The 16,299-nt window shown below is 38.7% G+C and overlaps 4 protein-coding genes across 7 annotated transcripts; all 4 read right to left on the bottom strand.

The window, feature by feature from the left end:
• Positions 1–167: 167 nt before the first annotated feature.
• RB195_004145 (uncharacterized protein) lies at positions 168–3,688 on the bottom strand (the record flags this gene model as incomplete). Of its 2 annotated transcripts, XM_064179672.1 has the most annotated exons (11): positions 168–195; positions 597–654; positions 681–777; positions 960–1,070; positions 1,124–1,236; positions 1,531–1,691; positions 1,756–1,835; positions 2,389–2,445; positions 2,499–2,609; positions 3,206–3,371; positions 3,549–3,607. In XM_064179672.1, the coding sequence occupies 11 exons, from the start codon at positions 3,605–3,607 to the stop codon at positions 168–170; spliced, it is 1,041 nt and encodes a 346-aa protein (XP_064033142.1). The 2 variants fall into 2 exon arrangements, with proteins under 2 accessions (XP_064033142.1, XP_064033141.1); XM_064179671.1 differs by lacking the exon at positions 168–195 and adding an exon at positions 1,880–2,033 and having other exon boundaries at positions 598–777; positions 1,756–1,806; positions 2,319–2,445; positions 3,549–3,688.
• Positions 3,689–5,490: 1,802 nt separating this feature from the next.
• Positions 5,491–7,098, bottom strand: RB195_004144 (uncharacterized protein; the record flags this gene model as incomplete). The annotated part of the gene is made up of 5 exons (XM_064179656.1): positions 5,491–5,671; positions 5,733–5,856; positions 5,923–5,952; positions 5,991–5,993; positions 6,442–6,478. 5 exons carry the CDS (start codon positions 6,476–6,478, stop codon positions 5,491–5,493), a joined length of 375 nt encoding a protein of 124 aa, XP_064033140.1.
• A 1,116-nt stretch (positions 7,099–8,214) lies between these two features.
• On the bottom strand, positions 8,215–14,806 carry RB195_004143 (uncharacterized protein; the record flags this gene model as incomplete). Of its 3 annotated transcripts, XM_064179638.1 has the most annotated exons (21): positions 8,215–8,360; positions 8,479–8,548; positions 8,862–8,979; positions 9,046–9,153; positions 9,232–9,388; positions 9,441–9,497; positions 10,107–10,180; positions 10,337–10,346; positions 10,397–10,521; positions 11,621–11,730; positions 11,878–11,936; positions 12,137–12,284; positions 12,375–12,466; positions 12,656–12,858; positions 13,025–13,119; positions 13,356–13,463; positions 13,565–13,672; positions 13,752–13,883; positions 13,996–14,151; positions 14,259–14,323; positions 14,638–14,806. In XM_064179638.1, the coding sequence occupies 21 exons, from the start codon at positions 14,804–14,806 to the stop codon at positions 8,215–8,217; spliced, it is 2,310 nt and encodes a 769-aa protein (XP_064033137.1). The 3 variants fall into 3 exon arrangements, with proteins under 3 accessions (XP_064033137.1, XP_064033139.1, XP_064033138.1); XM_064179636.1 differs by lacking the exons at positions 8,215–8,360; positions 8,479–8,548; positions 8,862–8,979; ... (2 more) ...; positions 9,441–9,497; positions 10,107–10,180 and having other exon boundaries at positions 10,341–10,521; XM_064179637.1 differs by lacking the exons at positions 10,337–10,346; positions 10,397–10,521; positions 11,621–11,730; ... (9 more) ...; positions 14,259–14,323; positions 14,638–14,806 and having other exon boundaries at positions 10,107–10,176.
• Positions 14,807–15,007: 201 nt separating this feature from the next.
• On the bottom strand, positions 15,008–15,934 carry RB195_004142 (uncharacterized protein; the record flags this gene model as incomplete). Its single annotated transcript, XM_013436379.2, has 3 exons — positions 15,008–15,139; positions 15,597–15,730; positions 15,835–15,934. The coding sequence occupies 3 exons, from the start codon at positions 15,932–15,934 to the stop codon at positions 15,008–15,010; spliced, it is 366 nt and encodes a 121-aa protein (XP_013291833.1).
• Between the last annotated feature and the right edge of the window lie 365 nt (positions 15,935–16,299).

The raw sequence follows: 16,299 nt of genomic DNA, 5'->3' as shown, positions 1-16,299 counted from the left end.
GTACTTAAAACTATATTTGCCATGTTCCTTTACGAGTTCATTCTTTATTTTGATATTCTACTTCTGTAGATGCTCTAGAAATAAAAAAAAATAAAGAGAACCACTTTTCAACTTAAGCGTATAATTCATAGCAGTAATTTCTAGCATAGAAGAATTCATTCTTCATTTCATGCCATATCAGCAAGTGTAGGTGACCTTAAATGCAGAACATGATTGATTTTTTTGATTGATTACTTGGCATTGCACCATTTATCGATTTTTTTGAAGCAAATGGATAGCCATGTTGATAGGTAGCTGTCAAACGTCCAGAAAAACATAAATTTTATCTACATTCGTGAAAAGAAGGACGGGCAGTGGGGGAAGAACCTAAGGAATGTTTAGAGACGCAGAGACTGCTCAATTTTCTTTTTCGTTTGGATTTTCATGTAATCGAAACCTCGGTAGGGTGTTCTATTATTAATTTTATTGCGCTTGGGATGAGAACAACCAAAACCCAGGATTCAAGACCTGTAGTAGGCTTATCACTCAAAAAAGGTATTCATGAACATGGTTGAAGTGCTAAGCAAGGGTAAAATCTAATCTAAGATCTTTTTTACCTCATTTTTTTCGTAGTTGCTTCTTTTTTCGCGATTCGCCTCCGCTTCCTGCGGCTCTCTGGACCGGAGTTCTTGGCTTTGAACCGGGGACTTTGTCAGATTCTTTCTGATCGACTCCTGCTTCCTTCTGCTCTACTTCATCTTTATCAATGTATATTTGAGCGGCCCAGTCACTAAGATGCTGAAAAAATCCTATTGCATAGGAATAACGATGCACTTCCCAAAACTGGCGCACGGAGTTGCACGCAGTCTACTATCCACTTTTTTCCAACGTAAAATCCAGAAAATTTCACCAATATTGACAAAAACTTCGTTTTCTTTATGTTACCATGTTTGTGTGTCACGAAGATCAGTGAAGGTCACCTGAACGAGATCTTCCGGGCCAGGATAGGAGAACGGCAATAACCATGCTATTGACTCATCGGCATCACTCAGACCGCTTTCAGCTAATGTCAAATAGCCAGTGAGGGTCAACTATGAGGCCATAGATTATTAATATTTTCTATTAAGCACGTAAAAGAAACTACCTGTGCGAAAATCAGACCAATTATCTCCAAACCAAGAGCTAGAAATACGACAAATATGGGGAGTTTCGGCTCCAATAATCCAGAATACGCAGAAAAAAGAGCGGAGACACATCCTGAATAGCAATTTCCAATGATATCATACAGTAAATTCATTCTATCATTAAAAAAACCTCGTGGTTGTGAATCCTATAGAATTACGTTTGGATTATTCATTATTTATTCTACCCTCCCCTCCCCTCTCCTCCCTCCTCTAACCGAGAAATGGATATGGTCCATAATTCCTCTACCTACTCTCAAAAGTGTTCCCATTCACAATTCTTTGACAAGTGACAAAAGTACTCCAGAAATCCGTATGAACCATTTGGAAACTCGTCAAATTTTGTGTGAGTTGTCGTGTGATGACCAACCTTTTCTTTTATACCATCTATCGTGAAATCGATCCCCTTCGATGTTCAATTCAGCCAATCGATATTCCGTGCACTCCACAGAAAAGCAACATGAAAGCGGATACAGACATGCTGTATCTTCATGCGGACAGTCACGCAAGGTTTTTTCCCGTGGCAACTGACTGAAATGAATCGATATGCTGATCGATCATCGATTGTTGAGGAATGGAGGTTAAGAAGGCTAACTTTTTCATCCCGTATAGATCCACGCTTGATAGATCTTCGTAGTCTTCGGGGCTGTTAATACCACAGCAATTATAAGAAACCTAGTAAACTAGACTTATAGTATGGCCAAAATGACGTGGACTACGGTGCAGTGGAGATAGCGGTTGGAATCGAGGTGGGACCATCGCGAACTGTACTGACGGACGGTGTCAGCGAAGGTCCCATTTCGATCCTAACCGCTACGCTTCGAGCGCAGCTGCTTACGCAATTGCACTGTGCTTCACGTCGTTTTGACCCGACTAAACATCTAAAATCAGTAATTTTTCTGTAGTTGCAGACATCTGCGTGAATATTTTCTACGGAGATGAAATACACAGGAAATATCGTTGAGTTGAGAAAAAATCCAATTTTTTTTTCGCATCGCTTTTCGAAAATTCACAATTTCAAAAGACTTCCGGCTTTCATAGGTTGTGTTTATCATAGGAAAGTATATTACCGAGATACCAGTTCAGCATGTACAAATCGAACGAGCGCTACATAGAAAAATCCAGCTTAAAATGAACAAACTCGAAATCAATCAATACTTCTATTTGGCCCCTCTACAACAACTTTGTAATTGTTGGATACTCGATGATCATCCTCGATAAAAACTACCTGGATTTTATCAACAAAAGCTCGAGCTTCCTGCTTTTCATCATAGTCAGCTACGGTCTAAAAAGCCGATAATTCAGGAATTCAAAAAAATGTTGGAAAAAAGCTCAAACCTTCAATAAACCTATAGCTATTGCAGGTTTCAAGCCGTTAGAGTATACAATACATAGCACGCCGGCAAATAGCAGAATAACAACAGCTAATGACATTGTGAGAATTTTTTCCTAAAGTATGCTGAGATCCTGAGAATTACCACCTGAAGACAAAGTTTTGTGCAACTACAGATATGAATTTATTAAAAACTTGAAAAACTTATGAAAATGATGCGAATTATAACTTTGTCATAGCACAATAATGTGTTCACTATATTTTTAGACCTATAACTATAGTCATGCACGAATGCTTCTAAATTTTAGCAAAAATCGAGCCATTTGTGAGTAGTGAGTCACCGGTGTTTCACGCCAGTCAAGCTAAGAGCGTTGAGTGAGATTTGGTGTATTATCCACCCACAAGACCGAAAAAGCAGAACTTGGATCCTTATAAGCCCAGAAAATCGGAAAAATAGAAGTTGTATGTTTCGAAAAAGTGTTTTGACCATTGCGTTACTGTAAGCCAAGCTAAAATCGAAGTTTTTGACGTACAGTGAACCTCGGATTTGAAATTTAGGAGATTGTTGGATGATAACGATCAACTCTAGATCTGTCGCTCAAAATAAGGGGAAGAATCGGTAAGAATCCTAATTTCAGGAGGTTTTGATGAAAATTTAAAATCGATCCAAATCAATTTTTCGATAGTTAAGTTAATGTAAAGTGTATCTTACAGTAGACGTCTTTAATGTCGCTCGTAGTCGCACCACTTCCTGCCCTCTCATAACGTTTATACTCATCGTTTGAATAAATAATACCACACAACCCATTACGGTAACTCCCAACGCTTTTCGGTTAAAGATCGGTAGGTGCTCATCGAGTAACGTGATGAAGTTGGCTCTGGAATATTTGGGAGAGTTAAAAGTGCTAAATTTATACTTGTTACAGAGCTACTAGTAGCAATATTCGCTTAGCTTAATATGATCAACTGATATTCTGCGAATATAGCGCATTACTGGACTAGTTGAAGAAATACGGTAGCATTCAATCGATACTGTAAGATCTGACCAGAATTACCTGTTTAGCGTAATATAAGTGTAGATTTCTAGAGAAATGAATCCATAAAGTGAAAACATCGAGCCCGTGAAGGCCCAGACAGCCGCCGTTCGAAAAAACCACCTTCGTGTGGCTGTGGCACGACAACTGAGAAGAACCATTCAGGATCACGTCCAGTGTTTTTGGTCGCCGGAAAATGATTGACTAGCACCTTCTCCATTTTATAATCTAATCAATGAGGAGTATCTCTAGTGATGTGTCGTGGAAGGTGCACTGTTCTCACATGTTCAATCGATCTGCAGGAGATCATCGGAAGTTTCTCAGTAAAACGACGCAAGTAACTTTGACAGTACATTTCATAGATTTTAATAAATCTAGCTATGGACAGAACATCAAATCTATTTTCTTGCCTCAGCCAGTCCAGACCCATAGCAACTTCTCGTAAGACCAAAAACCAACGTCAATTTTTTGAAAAATCTCAATGAAGCAGCAGCTTATTTTGCAAACGCAAATGAAATCAATCGTTTCCTGAATCAGCAACTCATGACAGATGGAATACCATTGCACGTTTCCACTGATACAGGGGAGAGATGAACGGAATCACCCTCTTCCCCACAATCTATGACCACGTATAGGCACTACCCTGATGAAACCCCTACCATCCCAGATTCGTGGAATGATGTCTTTAAGAAATGTTAAAAGCACACCCATACCAAGAAAAGTTCTTATTCAAGGAACTGTACAAGGATATGATTCAGATCACGTCACACGAGTCTACTTTCCAGTTCTCATGCGGACAGAGTTACTATAAGATCTTGGAAGTTCGCAACTCTTGGAAGTTACGAACTATACGAACTCATTAATACTGCTTTTTGTAGAAGATAAATCCAAGGATCTGAATACGGAACTGTGGCTTACATGGTTGATTCTAGTCCTTTTGGAACGAAACAAACTTCAGCCGTGTCCGTGTCTCTCTACCAGTTATCAATTTCAATCGATATCAGAGGTTACTGGTGGCCAATTTATATACGGATGTTCGAATACTACAACCGTATCCGCGGGATGACTGTCAATCCTCGCTACTGTCAACCGATGCTGACTGATACTGATTCAAATGGGATATAGTCGGGTCAAATAACCTGATGTTCTGTGCAACTGCGTAACTGACTGCAATCAAAGCGACACGGTGGAGACAGCTGCTGCAATTGAGGTGGGACCCTTCTCATTTCCACTCAATGCTGCAGTCCAAGTCGCTCGCCTACGCCAGCTCGACCGCGTCGGTTTGAGCGCAGCCGTTGGAACCCAATCGTAGTGACCCACTACATCTCCGATTCAGAGTAATGCTAAGTAAACCATACCACAGTTCATTAATTTTGATTATGTGAAATTTTCCCTATGCTTGGTACCTAAACTTAGAAAACTACTGCTTTTATTACTCCAAGCTAGAAAAAAAGAGCTCACCAAACCAACGTGACCGAGGAGCGGTGATCACCATCTCTGCGCACGCATAGAATGTTACGGTCACATTCATATCACTGAATTGTTCCTTTGAAGTTAGGAACGCGCAAAATGTAATGAAAACACTGGATAAACTATGACAAATTTCAGTCCAGAAATTCTACGATTACAGCCTCACCATCAGCTTTTCCCGCTCCGCTGCAACTTATTGAAGAAAGGTACTGTAACTACAATGAGTGGGAGATCCTCATAAGAACATCAAATTGATAACGCTACCAACCAAATCAATGATTTATTATTTACCTTTCGAGATTTGGAAAAAAATCACGGATCCAAAAAAAGGCTAAACACTAAATGAACCATTTCACAGGATAGAAAATAGAATTTCAAGCTCTATGTCATCTGACACGAATGCAAATTCAAAGATCAGTATGACAACGTAAAAGGAACACAACAGTAAATCAACAGTAAATCAACAATCTGTTCAAGTGAAAAGTAAAAAAAACTATACTTTTTTCTTCAGTTTGTTCTTCTTTTTTTGTTTCCCTTTCCAGAATGTCTTTTTAGCTTTTTTGGCGTCTCCTTGAACTCGGATCAAAGCACTGGCTGGGAGCTGATTCGACGCTACCAAATTCGCTATTAATTGAATTGCTGCCTCTTCTTTCTCCCTATCTAGTATGATGAACCTGAGAATTTGGAAATAAATCCATGATGTCAAACGCTTTTTCCAGGAAAAAAGAGGCTTACCCTGAATCTTTGTAAATCTGTGTAACATCGTATGGATTTTGTTCTTTTTTGAACGGTAGTTTCTCCTTCATCAGCCGATTTGTTGCTGATGCCAACTGTCTATCGATGTCCAATGCTGGCTTTTCTGAGAATAGAAAAAGATTTCGTGGAGTTTCAGATCAGTTATTGATCGATAGCTGAGAAAATGCACTTCCACTGGCGCCCTCACGCAACCATTCGTCTAACTTTGCCGCAGGTCGTTTTCGCGTCTTCACCAACATTCTAGAAGACAAATGTTAGATGGAGCGATCAATTTCCATTCATTGCACTGAAGGAGCCAAAATATAGAAATGCTAATAGTCAACAAATATCTAAGAGGATCACAAATCTTGGCTGAAAAAAAAAAAACAATCTCAGTGAAACGTGGATGAATATCTCTAAGAAAACTAAGAATGAAAAACGGATCCTAACGCGAAATTTTTCCAAACTCTAGCCTGAAACTCCGCCAAATTTTCTAGAAAAATCTTCAGATTTCGAGAAATTTCCTGGTAATCCTATCTCTAATCCACTAATATCAATGGAAATGTTTCCAATATTTCAAAAGATATCTCAACGAAGGATAGGAAAAGTTACAAGAGAAAAAAGACTTTCTAACCTTATTAATGACACAAATATCTCGTAGTACCTCATTTAACTTTTCAAAAAAAAAAAGAAGAAGAAAGAAACATACCACAGCCAGAACGGTGTATTACCGTCAATACCAGCATCTCGATTACTTATTATTTCCATTGATTGCCTCCCACTGAGACTCGACCATACTGCCACCACCATTCGACAACTATGAGCCAGATCACGGTGGGAATGAACGAGCCGACTTTATGGTGACGCCACCGACAAGGTCCCACAAATGGAAGGATCCGTTGTCCGGAATAGGCAAGATGGCCATAACGATTGCGGCGCGCTGCAGAGTGATTGATTTCCAATGGCGCGTAAATGTAGATCGACAAACGCTGATCGCTTACAGTAGTCTACAGTGAAATTACCCATCTGGTAACGGGTAATTATTGAATGACGCCGTGCCGCTCCTATCCTCTCTACTTTGTCGCATAATGCTCATGTTCCATTTAAACCGATATGGGATTCCATCGAAAGATCTACTTCGAAATTGGGCTGTTGCCATTAACTACACCATTTCTTGCTTAATAGTCCCTCGGATCCTCAAGGCTCTCATCATATCAATCCCAGAATTCTCGACTCATCAGGAAATCAAAGAACTGTACAGTTGTGTTACGGTTAATCGGAAATCGAACGTTTCCACTAATTCCGTAACGTACCAGCAGGTGTAGTCGAGATTTGCTACGAGAGCAGTGCCGATTAGACAGAACATCGTTTAATCCAGACACTGGATCCATTCTTCAGCCACTCATACATTGTTTCTATCGTGGCTATCGTGCTTAACAACGGGACAGGAATTGCTTGAACTGGAGCTGCATCGAGAAATTCCTTCGATGACGAATCACTTTACAACGATACCTCGAATGACTACGGGAATAAAAGTTGTTTTCAGACTTTTTTTGCGCTGAGTGAAAGATTTTTATAGGCTATCATTCAGATATCATTCAGAAGGAAAAGATGAAAGATCGGGCACAATTCTTAAAATCAAATCAATCTAATCGAACGAACCAATCATAAGCCCGCACTACAGTGATCAGTGCTCTTCAACTTCTCCAGCAAGTATCCACTGAAAAGTCATCCACATGATGATTTTTTTCTTCGCAGCAAGGTTACTGATCAAAAATAACACTCAAAATTACATTCGTGTAGCCGAGTACGGTTCTTATGGATCAATCGCCGGTCAAATCGCCTTTTTGTGCTCCAAAAAGATGTTTTGTCTTAGTAGAAATTAGTTTCGAAAGCTGTTAGCACGGGTTCCGAAATGTTCACAATGCGGTTTGTAATCCGTTGGTTATTTTAGTGACGCTAGAGTCATTCATCCACTTCACGAATAATAATTAATCAATGCAAACGAAAAAAAGGCATGAAGGAGTCACAATCCTTTCATTTCGAAACAATTCGAATACTCGTAAATTTATCCTTCTAAACCATCTTTCGAATCGTTAGGCACTTAGATGGAAGAGCATGACTTGAGCAATACAACACCAGTTATTGCAAAACATTGGTATTCGGAAAGATTTTTTAACTTTGGGAAAAAAAACAATAGGTAGAAGTAAGAAGAACAACAAAACCACAAATCTTGTACAACTGAAAATAAGTTAGATGAAAATGGACATTCAAAATACTATCAAAGGCGAATATTGCAACTAATAACTATGAAAATCCGGAAAAGTGTATATTCTAAACTGATGAGAAGGGAAGGACGTTGAGAGAAAGACTTCTCAAAAATTGACCAGAGGACGAAAGACTAGATATGCCTGACCTAATACAGTACCTTGTAAGAGTATCCTTGCCACAGTACTTCTCGAAGACACGAATGCAGTTGTTCTTAGTTGTGAAACAACTTCAACAACTTGCTACCCGTCTTGATCTTGCTCAGGCTTGGAGTTTTGTGCAATTGCGCTGGTTTTGGCGCTTTAACACGGACTTGGCTGGATCTGCTCGTTGACCGTAATGCCGAGAATGCGGACTTCCCTGAATGACGCGAATCGTTAACATCCCAGAGATGATTGTAATTACAACTATGCCAGCTATATGTGTTACTGTAGTGAACATATATCGGAAAAAGCAGAACTGAAAGAACATTGCTCACTTGGAGTCACAATCTCCGAGTCCGACGAACACAGTCGTGGTGAAGGACTCCTCGTTCCAGTCAGGATATTCTGAATAGGTCTTTTCACATTAGTATCTTTTTCAAATTGAATTCAGGAGCAATGCACCTAATAGCTATGTAATCACTATCTTCTGAGTGCAGCATTTGTGATTCTGCTTCTGGGAGGTAACTTACGATTTCATATTATTGCAGCGTTACAGCAGAAAGTATAGAGAAACCAAAAAAAAATCAGACATTAATGTAACGGTCTTCCTTCGTACATGTCAGCTGGCCTTACAAAGAATCAACTATCAAAAACTTGAAGAAGCAAGTCATTCTGCTTCTCTGAGACCCTAATTTAGCAAAAAAAAAAAAAGACGTACATGAAAAGTAGTGTGCAGCAGCTGCGACAGGGGACGGGGATCACCAGCTGCTGTTGATTCGGCGAATTGAATTTTGTACTTTGCGGCCATTGCCTCTCCTTCAGCTTCGGAAACTTGTCTAAACTACATGTTCAACAAAACTTCAAGGTAAGGAGTAAGCAGAAAATATTCTCGAAGCACTTACCTATACCTCTCTAGGTCGTTCTTGTTCCCAAGCAGAATCGTCTTATGCTCTCTGGCACACAGCAAATGTTCATGCATAGCTATACGTTCCAGAATACTTTCAGCATATCTGTGAGAATTTGCATTCAAATCTGATGGTCTCAAGAATCGTCTATTCAAATTCGTCCTCAATATGCATGAAACCTACTGTAGGCTTAATTGGCTGGTAACATCGTAGACCACTACGTACACATCAGCCCAAGCTAACCACCGCATTTCGTCACGAGACGCATCATCCACCGTGTCCATGACCCACACCATCAGCGGCTGCCCAGCTACCGTATCCTGGCGGCAATAAGTATCCTCTACAAAATTTTCTTTGTGATCACATAAGAGAAATTCAAGTACGAACCCTACCTAAAGTCGAGTCGTACTCTCCAATGAAGCGCTTCGTTATATATTTTACGGCTATAGCTAAAAAAGAACAGAGTTTGATTGTAAATAATCCACGAAATGAATACATTCTATTACAGACAGTGATGAATTTCAAGCATTCACGAGGTTACTGTATTCTCTACGTTCAAAAAGCTTGTTTTAACTAAGAAATTCTTGCATGCAACATAATTAATATAACTTATAGAAGAAATCTACGTGATTTATTAGAACTGAACTAACTCAAGTGCGACAAAGAAAGAAAACAGTAGAAGAAAACATTTTTGAAAGTTCTTCAAGAAAGCAAACTTTCAAGAACTGTCACAGAATCTTCAAAAGCGCACAAAATGGAGTTATTATGCGCTATCAAACGTAATACATTGACAGTATTCATCAAAACAGGGACCTGAGCAAGGCTAATAACCGTCATTTAAAATTATTTTTAAAATTCGGTGACATTAAGTGTTGGAATCTTTGCATACGACAAACTCGATAATGAATACGAGCAAAGAGTTTAGTACTATTAGTTTCAAATATTAAATTTTCTCAATCCCAACAGTATTAAATACCAGTCCTTGCAAATGCTCACACAGGTGAAGAAACAAACTGCGAAGCTTTCTTTAAAGTGAATCCAAGATCAGTAAAACTCACCTGATTTGCCAGATCCAGCCATTCCTACCAGCGCCACGTGCATTTCACGCACTGCAGAGGTAGGTCTCATAGTTCTAAATAAATTACCTCACAAATACTATCTAACATATTCTAGAAAAGGAAAGATTAGGGAATTTCGAGATAATAACAGAAGGAATCTCTACCTAGTCGTCTTACATAACTAATTCATTTAATAGAATCAGAAAATAAACATGTCACTGAAGAACTACCTGGCTACTCCTGAGGCGATGAAGGCAGGTAGAATGTCAGTGGCTGCTCCGTGCGAACACGATCAAATGCCACAGCGAGAGGGTCTTGCGGATGGAAAAGTATCACGCAGGCTGGTCCTTTCGATGCTAACGCTGGTGGCACCGACAACGTACAGACCAAGTGTTGCGCTCGTCTCGCAAATATTCTTTAAACAACAAATATAAAGAGATGAATGTTTATCACATAAATATTAAAAAAAACTTAAAGGTGAGAAATTTTTAGGTGAAGTATTATTGAGCGGCGAAAGTTTCAAAAAATAAAGACTGATTTCATTCTTTGCATACTTCTGGTTATAAGAACAAGAAACATGGTACTTTGAATATGTAAGAAAAAAACCAAAAGACAATTACATATTCTCTTGATATTATTCCGTGCAACTGTTTCTAAGGATAAATTTGCATCAGAACTCGAAGCAGAACTTCGTGAACGTTCCAAACTTCTTCCAGAAAGGTGGCACAAGCAAATGCTAAATATCGAGGAGGAACACAATCGATATGTGTCCAACACTGCTGTAATATGAGGTGACCAACACTGACACCCAAACAGCTGTCAAACCGACTGGGAGACAATGTAGGGAAGTACATCATGTAAAAGTTCTTCACATAACATGCAGGACAAATTCAAGAAATACTGCTCAAACGTTTGTTTTGCTCACCAAAATCGTACCATGGTACAGAAAAATCGTCCTGTTGTAAAGTAAGCAAAAATACTCCGAACCTGCTATTTCAATTAAATAAAGTTTCGTTTCTATTAAATTTTCGCTGACATAAATATTAGTTAGCCACTCATTTATTTGCAACCAATTACAGATGCGAAAAGAATGCGGAAAACATGGAAATGAGTGGGTATCGCGAGATGTTTTTGGATATAAGGCAATCGCAAAGGTCCTTATATATTGTAAATGCGTACGAATCCTTGTTTCTACATGGTGTAGTAGCAATTATGAGAGTATACTGGGAAATAACAGTTATATGTAATTTGCATCCCTTCAGTCCTGAATCTAGAACAACTTTTCATCCTTCTTTGTATTGATTAGAACACCAGTCACTTCACTTGTGAGTAATCATCGCACTCAGGCAATCTTAAATTTTAATTGTAAAAATCAGAGGAGTGCGTTATACTCATAACATAGCACAAAGCTGAAAATTGTTAACGTTCCTGTCCAAAGCAACTTGATTCCTCTCAAAAACAAATTTATATAAGAAAAAGCAAGAAGATTTCCAAAAAGAAGAACCAAAACTGACTTGACTGGTCCAAGATCGAAACGCATGCGGCCGTACATAAGATTTGAATGAACTTTCTCATCTATGGAGAAGTAAAGCGGGTCGAGGTATGGATTTTCCGATGAAGAGTGCTAAAACGAAAGATTTACTCATCAATTTCATTGGGAATAAATAATACGTAGCAGAAATTTAGATCTTATTGGAGGAATTTCACTGAAAATAACTAAGATTCCCACACAAATCATAAACTATAGTCACTAAGAGTTTTATGTACTCACATGACATCCACAAAATGGTAACACCGACAAAATGCGTCGATATAATGCTTCGGGCATTGCTGGAAAAAAAGAAAACGAGGAATTAGGGAGAATGACAACGAAAAGTAATCATAACAAGATTTCGTAAACTGGAGCATACTAATAGTGAAAGAAAACAGGAAAAAAATAAACTTTGAATCTTTGTCATCGAAATACTAACTAAGCTTCCAGAGTGTGCCAATAAATTGGGTCAAAATGTGATAATTAATCGTAAACTAACTCCCAGAGCTATTCGCCATTAACCAGTGCACTCTTTGTCGAGAATGTGGATTATACTGGAATGATTTCGGATACCGGTGTGGATTCTGAGAAGGAGTAAGCAAGGATTCCACGAAGTTCTCATAGAACGCCAACAATTCGGGCCCATACTGCAATGGTATACGAAGCTTGACCATTTTTGACTTCAAACTCACACACGAAACCAATTTCTAACATAATCTAATATAAATGCAACTAACTTCTCGATATATAGCCAAAATTTTGCAGTTTCTCCAGTCCATAACAAATAAAAAACAAGGCATTAAAGAAACATCGTATCGAATTGAAGAATCTGAAGAGAATACTTGAACGGAAATGGCAAATTCAACAGGATAGTCTCAAGCTATCTTAACAACTAGATGAACTCCACAAAGAATAAAGAACTAGCTTTAGAAATCGAATTCGCACGTAAACCACAGTGAAATTAACAGCTCACTCCGAAATAGCGTTTCTGGATTTCAAAAAAAAACTCAATACTCACGCGGTAGCATCCTGACCAGCAGGTAATGCCCATCGAACAATTGTGCCCGATGCATTCTAAGCTTCTCTACGTATGGTGGCATAAATCGAAGAAAATGTTGTATGTTTCCTTCGCGTTTTGCTTCATGATACAAAAACGTCAGTAACCGTTGTTTCAAACCAGTGTATAGAGTCGATCGCGTAGGCGTGGCTTGACAGTCGCCACTGGAAAAATACAAAAATCTAGGTGAAAAAATGGAAAAAGTAACAATTTCCACGTGAGTGAAATAAAGGAGAACGAAAAAAATCCAAATATACTAGGTAGACTAGAATTTTGCTTTTGCACATTGAAATTTCGATCTAGACCAAAAATACTTTTAATCAAACTTACAATAAATACAGTGCATCGTCATCCCATACCGAAGGGCCAATATCTTTCAAAGGTATCATCGCACCGTGCTCATCCACATGGAGCATATGGATAACCTTAAAAAAATCGGTCCAAAAAATACACGCAAAGTTCAACACTTCAGCGAAAGAGGCCAAAGACGGCAATAGCCACACAACATATTTCTTCATATCTAAGCGCGATTCATGTATGGAATCAGTAGAATGCGTGAGTTCTCTCTCATCTAAGCGGAATGCAGCGGTAATAGCAAGCAACTAATGCGAAGAAATTTTCTCACAATGCAGGAAGAACTGCGTAATCCTCACCAGCTTACCTGTTTCTGTAAGGACATTATCATCATTGTAGATCCACATAACGCAACGCCATGGGTTAAATTGATTCTATCGAAGTTGTACATAACAAAATGAGCTATGGATCCTTTCTGAAACCAGTTAGAAAGAAAGATACAATCTGATTTCTCAAAAGACTGGGCTAAGAGTTTAAGGGAAAACAGACGAAGGAAAAGGATTTTTCTCAACGTACCTTTAAATCAATTGTGAAAAAGGTGTATATCTCCAGGCTGTAGTTCGCCAATGGAAGTGCTTCATGATTCGGATAAACCATTGGTATTGTGATTAGCTGATCTGGTGCCTAAATGAACGAAAAATGAGCACAGAAGAATTTTCGGGGCGCCGGAAAAAGAAATTAACTTATTTTGAAGACAACGCACCGGTGCTGTTGTTGCTACAACCATATATTTCCCGTCGTCAGTGAAAAGCATACAATCTGTTCGTAACAGTGCACTTTCTAGGCGTGAAGAGCCCATCATCATCATTACCTCAGATTCCAGTGTGAAAAGTCGCTGAAACTATCGTTTTAGCTCACATGGAAACAAACCACGTGAAGAAAAACAGAAACTGCGTGGAATAAATTAGAGTGCAAGAAGAAATAAGAAAAAAAAAAGCAAATGGTACTTCGCATAGTTCCTCAGGAGCACTTCCGCGAACTCTTTCCACACCCAAATATCGAAATATTCTAACAGAACGTAAGTTTATGCGAAACGTTATCAGCCTAGAACCATCTGGAGTCCAAGAAACTACATGGTCCTGCATGTGGCGAGTTTCTGGAACCTGCAATGGGACGGACAATATTGGCTGAAAGAAGAAGCTAAAATATTCCAATCAATAACGTATGGCTTCGAAAAAAAAAATGCGAAATACAAAGATAAGGAACAAACCTCAACTACCCGATCCATGGCCACTGTTCCGTAGAATTCACGCCTATTTCGAACATGGCAGACACCTTAAGAAGATGAGGTGATAAGACTGATGGGAAGAAGTAGAAAAAGAAGAGGCTAGGCGAATGAAAAAAATCGGTATAATTGGAAAGTTTTCATTTTTAGATAGATTCCAACAAAAACTCACCAAAAAAAGATGAATGTGAAAAGCATCACAATTTGCAGCATCCGTAAACTATACTTCAAGAAATGCAGTGAGAAAGGATAAATGGAAACCCACCAGCAACCCGTAACTGATATTAACAGAAGTGCTCCCTTAGAGGATTTTCTACTATTAAAGTAAGTACTAGTAAAATCCAAGAAATCAACTAGCACTCACCGTGCTTTGAAAATCCACGTTCTCTTTCTGTTAACATTAACACTAAATTTCCACTGGGTCGTACATACGCTCGTCTTTCCTGCCAATCTTTGATGAACTGTGAACAAGGGGATGAAGGACCAGGTTTCGATTCGAATGTTGAGGAACTTGTAGGGATGTCATCAACCATGTCACCTCTTCAACGAAAATATAGAAAAACTGTGAGCATCTACACTAAATAAATCGACTGAAAAACCAATGAAATTGGAAATATAAGATGGAAGTAGTAGCACGTTCTTAGAACGACTTCGGCAGAAACACAACAACATATGAAATATCATCTTTACTCCTTTTATCTAAATTCTACCATATAAAAGAAGAAAAGTACAATCTAGTGGATCTTGTTCCACGAAAAATGATCAGTTTGAAAGTGGCCTGGCTCAGGATGATTCTCGAGGAACGGCTTATCCAGTTTCCCTTCGCGATATAGCTTCCGACGTTGTGCAGCAATTGCTTCTACGCGCTGCAAAAGAAAGAATTTTGTGAAATTATGGAGCATATATGGATCACATGTCTAGAATGAGAATTCCGAGAATTTCAGAAGAAAAAGCTAGTGAGAATAAACTACAATACCATAAAACTTATTTCCGTCCGTATACGAAAAGATGCTATTCGGCTTGACGGACATGTAATTATACACACAAATAACACTTTCACGGAATCTCGAAAGGAAATACACATAAAATAAAAAGACAATCAATCAAATAAAACAAGAATATTGTCAAAGAATTGGACTCGCTATAAGGCAGAAAAAGATTCATTTAAAGGAACGTCATGAGAAAAAAATCCATGGAGAATAATATAAAAAGGTAAAAAAATGTAGATGACAAAGAATGAATGTTGAAAATGTTGCTTACGAAATGTTATTGACTTGAAAAGGTAAAAAAAAAAGGACGAAAGCAAAATAAGCCGAGAATTACCTTTTTCTGCTTGTCACCAGTCAAACATTCCTTGAAATCACGATGCTCTAAATCGCAATATTTACGTCCCAATTTAGCGCCATAAGCTTCCATACAACGGAATAGCTGTGCTTCAAAGAAACCGCAAATTCGACCTAGAAAGAATAGGCCGTCATCATAACCGTAGTGATACCAGTATGTACTAAGTCAACTAAAAGAAGAGTTAACAAGAAAGAAATCTCCCAAAGACTATCCACACCTTGCTGGGAGAGCGGAACGGAGAATGTATCCGAGATTGGTGCTTTGAGAATTGGTGTAAGCGTTTCATAGTTCTCAGGGATACGGTTTCCTGTCGCCATATCGGTACCAGTTCAGAACCTGTTCAAATTGTGATATTTAACAATAGAACGTTTAAACAGAAAAGACAACTGCGAAAATTACGAAGTACTACAGTTTGGACACACTGAGGAGGTCGAGTGGAACGCAAAATTAGGAGTTGCAGGGAAAAATATGGACCTGCTGAGTCAATGTAGTTAATGTAATGATTGAATAGGCTTCCACTCAGAAGAAATTTCCAGCAATCTATAGAAAATTAGTTATCAAAACGGAAATAATAAACATGGATAGAGCTAACACTAGTCCACTAGAATCTTCACAATGGGAGAAGTATAGAAATCAAGCTCCCAAAGGCGAGGCATCGTAATCCTAGAACGAAATGGTGTTA

This window comes from Necator americanus, chromosome I (assembly GCF_031761385.1).
Source record: "Necator americanus strain Aroian chromosome I, whole genome shotgun sequence".
Classification (NCBI taxonomy): domain Eukaryota; kingdom Metazoa; phylum Nematoda; class Chromadorea; order Rhabditida; family Ancylostomatidae; genus Necator; species Necator americanus.
Note: the sequence above shows the minus strand (reverse complement) of the source record. Positions and strands in the feature narration are given on the sequence as shown.